We start from the raw sequence: 6,000 nt of genomic DNA, 5'->3' as shown, positions 1-6,000 counted from the left end.
CACGTTGGGTGTAAAGATTACTAGCAAATAAACTAAAAAAAGAAAAGTCGACGATCACGTTAACTTGAAATGACAATAGGGTATTTAAAATTTCCAAATATGTAAGTTACCTTATTAAATCAGGGTTGGCCTAAAAATTCTAGAGAGCACCCTCTTGTGGCAAAAAATGCAATTGCTGAATGACAGTTTTATCCAGAGATTGTACCTACCAGGCAAAGAGCAGCTGCCATTCATCAAGCACTTATTACAGTTCAAGGATCAGCCCAGGTATTTTATATGGCAATAAAATAAAAGTTTTAATAAAGGCAGTTTTCAATATCATGGAGAGAACTGGAAGTCTTTTGTTTCACGGAGCCCAAGCTACACCTTAAGGTTTACTTCACTGAGAATGTCTCCCCCACCTGTATATTCTTGAACATGAGGGGTATCATCTAGCCTTAGCACATTCTCCAGCACCTTTCCTGCACCTTCTTGGAGTACTGAGCTGTGCCTGAGACACACTGTTAAGTTATATTTCTCTTTTGTTTTCAACTCAGAGACCCTTATTTCAAGTTGACAAAATGAAGACAGAAGAGCAAAAAGGAAGCAATACTTTAAAAAAAAAAAAAAGGAAGAAAACAAAAGGCAAACAACAACAACAAAAAAAACCCCACAGGTCAACACCTTATAAAAATCTTTATGAGCCCAGGGATCTTTAAATTCAAACAAAATTACTTAGCATCCATGATTTGAGAGGCATTTAATAAACAGAAAAACACTTATATGATTACAATTTATATTCTTCAGTAATATATATCATTCTTAGATCTTCTGAGCATCCTATGTTTCTTATATAGCGAATTTCTGTACTTAGTACCTCGTGTGATAAACCTAGTGTTCATTTCTCAAAAGGGCTTGCTAAATATTACCAACACTTGCCACAAACCTGGACCTGAGGGGACAAATATTTTTGTACATTCTGATTATGAATGTTCAGCCCCTCCCTAGAGAGCCCGATGTCAAGTTCCCATGCTAGGTGACCCCTCCACCGAGGTTGCAAATTCTAATGCCTACTAGCTGATCAGTCCCCATTCTTAGTGGGCTTCATGATCTCAGATCCTCCAACTTTTTAAAGACAATTGAAATGTAGAGACCTAACTTTGAAATTTTGGAAACTTCAAATGTTGAAAAAAAGGAAGTCAAACTATGTGTGAAGCCCTGTCTGAGCCAAACAAAACAGGCTTTCTGCCCAGTTGCGTCCCTCTGGTTCAGAGGCAGAGGTTCAGCATCTGCCCTCAGGGATTCTGAGGACTGCTGTTCAGTCTACCCCCAGGAAATGCCTTCCTGATCAGATCCTGAGGACTGCAGTGAAGAAATCCCAGAAGAGGAGAGCTGCTGAGTGCTTCTGATATGCTTCAGTGTCACTGCAATTGTCTTCAGGCAAGCCATGTATGATCTTATCCAGTCAATTCCCTTCTTTAACATTCTCTCATTACTTGGATATTTCCACAGGTTTCAGAAAATACCAGAGTTGACAATGTCTACTATAAAACACTTTTTTTTAATTCTCTCAGGAGCCAACCAGAGTCATGTCTTTCTCTTTGTGGTCATGAAAAGCCGTCCTTCAATAAAACCCACACCAGTTTTGGGGATATCTCCAACAGGGATCATGGAATCTTTCAGAAGATAGGGGCACTGAGATAATATACAAATTTGAAATGGGGTCAGTGCATCGTTGCATCTTTAGCAAGATGAAGAGAGCCTCCTCTATTAAAAGTCCATCTCACATCTTTCATAATTAACTAAGGAAAAGGAAAGTGTGACTGAGTTTCCATTTGGGAGTAGATTTGCTCAGGATCCATGCAGCTTCAGATTTTCAATATCTGCTAATTTGTATGGGTATAGAATATGTACCTTTAATAAAGTCTATAAGCAATGACCTCAACTGGGAACCTCTCTGACTACAGAGATGTCTTACATTGATGTAGAGTAGGTATTCAGCCACACGTACTCAGATCACCCAAAGAAAAAAGTATAGGGAAGTTCTATACTTTCTAGGAGGAATAGCTAAGAAGCAGATAGATGCCTCTGTATGGAAAAGAGCCTTGTCGAAGCTTCAAAAGGAGATCAGGAAAGAGACGCTCTGGGACAGTGGAGTACACACTAAGTACCCACCTCACAGGATCTCCAGGACAGCTGTTGGAACGCAAGAAGCCTACTATTATGTATATGCACAGTGCAGCTTTAAAAGTTACAGGTTCAGCAGCCTGATGGTGCTCGACAGTCATGTGGGAGCTCTGTTCCTTTTTATTTGGTTTCTTTAAAAGATGAATGGAATAAGGGCTTTCCGAGATTTGGGGTAGTCCTCAAACATCTTGAGGTAGAACCTAAAAGACAAGAAAGGATAATTATAATAAGCAGTGGTCAACAGTGGAGGTTCACTGGGTCTGAAATCCTTATGACTCATCAACCTACAGTTATTCAGGGCCTGACTCTTCCACACGGCCATTTGTCCATCTTCTTTCTCCCTCCTGCACCCTCTTCTGTACATGTTGAAGCTTCTTGTGTTGGGAAATAAAAAGTAACAGCCAGAGGACAGTGGTGATGGTTGCACAACATTATGGATGTACTTTAAGACGACTGAATGGTACATTTAAAATGGCTAAAATGGTAAATTTTATGTTATGTGTATTTTGCCACAATAAAAAAAAAAGTATAAGCCAGAAAGAATTGCTCAATGGATTCAACTGGGAAATAAGGAACCAAAGACCCCAAAGACAATGGGCAAGGTTACTCCTAGAGACCTGGTAATGTTCCCAGGCGAATATCCCCTCATGAGGCCTGGGAATGCCAAGAAAATGTTATCTTGTGTTATGGGTTGAATTGTGTCCCTCAGAATAGATGCTTGAAGCCTTAACCCCCTACCTGGAAATAGGGCCATTGCAGATATAATTTATTAAGGTAAGATGAGATCATACTGGAGTAGGGAAGGCCCTTAATCCAGTATGACTGAAGGGGAGAAGAGACACCACGACAGAGACAGGCAGGGAAGGAGGCCATGTGGGGACAGAGGCAGAGGTTAGGAATGGAGCTGTGTAAACCATGGGACACCTCGGACGGCAGGTGCAACCAGAAGCCGGAAAGAGGCAGGGAGGGATTCTCTCTTAGAGCCTTCAGAGAGAACATGACCCTACATCCACTTTGATTTCAGACTTCTGCCTCCAGAACCACAAGGAAATAAATTTCTATTGTTTTAAGACACTCGGTTTGCGGCCATCTGTTTCGGCAACCCTGAAAGATTAACAGAAGTTGTGAAATGGCTTTCTCCTTCAGTGACCAGTCTGTCCTCCTAGCTAACTGAAGCTGGTAGTTCTCAGGTTATAGTCAAGATGATGCACTCTGTTAAAGTGCCTTAATTTGAAATGGGGGACACCCAGTAATAATATCCGATGAGAGGTGGCATGTTTCCGGTGCTATGATTATGCCCTCTGGGCCTCCCTCTGGAGCAGTCTGACCTAACAGGACAGGGCCACACTTAGGAATTTGTTGGGGCACCAGCTGGAAACCTCTGGTGGAAATGCTGTCCTTCCCCTGACCAGCTCCACTGAGACCACTTCTCAGGGCTCCTCGAACTGCTGGCTGATGCCCTCTCTGCCCTCTCCCTCTCCACCTCTGGTGGTGAGCAGACTCTGCCTCAAGAGAGGAAGGGTGCTCTGCAGCCTGTCCCCACCAAGTCTAGGAGGTGGCTGGCACGGGTCATGAGGACAGCTACTGTTTTATTCATTTCTGACAGGTCTGCGTAAATTCCACTCCAAGGAAAAGAACCCATTCTTGGTTTAACCTTCTAAACTATGAAATTAATCATTAGCCCAACTAAAACACCTATGCAGGAGCCTAAGGGTCCCCCAGATCTTGGTTCCAAGGCTATTCTCCCCTTGGCTATCGCTCGCTCTCTCTCTCTCTCTCTCTCTCTCTGTCTCCAGCCACAAATGTCGTTTTATTTTTTTTAATTTAAAAAAATTTTTTATGTTAATTTATTTTTGACAGAGAGAGAGACAGAGCATGCGCGGGGGAGGGGCAGAGAGAGCAGGAGACACAGAATCCGAAACAAGCTCCAGGTTCTGAGCTGTCAGCACAGAGCCCGACATGGGGCATGAACTCACAGACCACGAGATCATGACCTGAGCCGAAGTCGGACGCTCAACCGACTGACCCACCCAGGTGCCCCTATTTTTTTTAATTTTTAAATTTTATTTAAATCCAAGTTAGTTAACATATAGTATAATAATGATTTCAGCAGAATTTAGTGATTCATCACTTACATATGACACCCAGTGCTCATTCCAACAAATGCCCTTCTTAACAAATGCCATTTTAGAGAAAGGATCTGAAATTCAAGTTCAAAGCCTGGTAACAACTTGGCATGTTACCTTCCTTCCCCCTGCAGTGAGACATTTAGTCAATGCTTTGGTCCCCACCCCATCCGAGGTGCAGGGTTTGGGAGGGAGGTGGAAGTTAGTAAAGCTTTAGGCTAGCCCTACAGAGAAAAGTTTCCAAACCCGTACAATTACCCAGGTGAGGGGACAGTCCTGAAATCATACCACATAAGCACTCACTTACCCTGCCTTCCCAGGAAGCCAGCAATGACCTTGGCTATGACTTATGGAGGGAGGAGGTAGAGGGAAAGGGAAGTACCCATACCCAAGTAAGCCCGAATATTGCACAGATTCCAAGAAAATAATCCCAGAGTTTCCAAGGCTCTTTGATTACCTGGACTGTTAGCACCAAGCCTAGAATTAAAGAAAGTAGCCCCACAAGACCTGGGGCCAGGCTGTCCCTTGGTGGGACTGTATCCTGGCTGTCCCTCAGAATTACCTGTGAGGCTGCGGAAAGTTCCGCCCACGGAACACACTTAGAAGTGTGGCAGAAGTGAAATGAACTGAAGCAGAGAAATGGAAGTGAGTTGAACTGAAGCACTTCTTGTGCCTCTTGACCCTTCCCTATAGCCCACTGCCACCCAGTATCCACCCACCAGCAGGTGAGCCTGCTAGGAGGGCACAGAGCCACCTAACATATGAGGACACAAGGTGCTTCTCCCTGGGAAGCCTTCTTCATCAAGGCGTTAGGTGGCTCCCCAAGTCACTCCCCAATGGGTTTAGTTTTCCTCATAGAAAAAAAAATTTTTTTTTTTTTTACAATACTGTCATCCGCCTAAATTTCAAGTTCAGTGAAAGCCCAGGAAGTCAGAATTTACCAGTCCAGAAAACTGTATCAATTTTACCTTATACAAACACATGTCTTAGTTTCTACATCTATCTGACTCCCAGGGCTGAAAGCCTGTTTAGAGAAGAAAGCTACTTGGATGCTGCCACCCTGAGTGCAAAGTTTACCTATGGTGGTGAAAAGCTCGCAGCCCAAGGAAACAAAGTGAGAAAAAGGCAAATGCAAGCGCTGGGAGCGACCACGTGGCCAGGGCATAGCCGATCCATTCAATGATCTCACCAAGGAAATTGGCTCCAGAAACGTAGGTAAACAAGCCACCTGCATGCAGAAGAAAGAAAGAATCATCGGAACTGGATCATTGCCACATTAAAACCACTCCTCCTATGTAGAAATACAAAGGGGAGCTACAATGGACAAGGGGCTGAGGACTTCCTTATGGTCACTGCAGTCTGGGGCAGTTTTCTTGGGGACAAGGGAAAACAAAGTGACGCAGCCTGTTCTCGGAACATCCCAGAATCACGAGGAGTGGCAGCAACTTCTTGACAGGCTCCAGCCAGTCTCTAGCAACGGCTGCACCACTGGCTCCCAGACAGGACGCAGAAGAGGGGCAGGAGGTGTGGGGTTTGTTTCGTTCTATTAAGTAATGTTTCCAGGCCACCTCTCACCTTCTCCCTTCTCCCGCGGACACCCACACTGCCGCCAGCATATTTCACGCTGGCACTCAGACAAAATGCAACAACACACAGTGTGACAAGAATAAAAACCTGAGTTGATGCCAGAAGTAGATTTGGGGACTGT

General features: G+C 44.0%; 1 protein-coding gene across 1 annotated transcript in view; it reads right to left on the bottom strand.

The window, feature by feature from the left end:
• Nucleotides 1-656: 656 nt before the first annotated feature.
• Nucleotides 657-6,000, bottom strand: part of SRD5A2 (steroid 5 alpha-reductase 2) — a 41,627-nt gene continuing 36,283 nt past the window's right edge. Inside the window, exons 4-5 of the mRNA XM_027033497.2 lie at nt 5,370-5,520; nt 657-2,366 (exon numbers count right to left, since the gene is read on the bottom strand). Coding sequence (XP_026889298.2) covers nt 2,300-2,366; nt 5,370-5,520 — 218 coding nt within the window. The 3' untranslated portion in view covers nt 657-2,299. The remainder of the gene's footprint in view (nt 2,367-5,369; nt 5,521-6,000) is intronic.

This window comes from Acinonyx jubatus, chromosome A3, assembly GCF_027475565.1.
Source record: "Acinonyx jubatus isolate Ajub_Pintada_27869175 chromosome A3, VMU_Ajub_asm_v1.0, whole genome shotgun sequence".
Taxonomy (NCBI): Eukaryota; Metazoa; Chordata; class Mammalia; order Carnivora; family Felidae; genus Acinonyx; species Acinonyx jubatus.
This window is presented reverse-complemented; position numbering and strand designations above follow the sequence as displayed.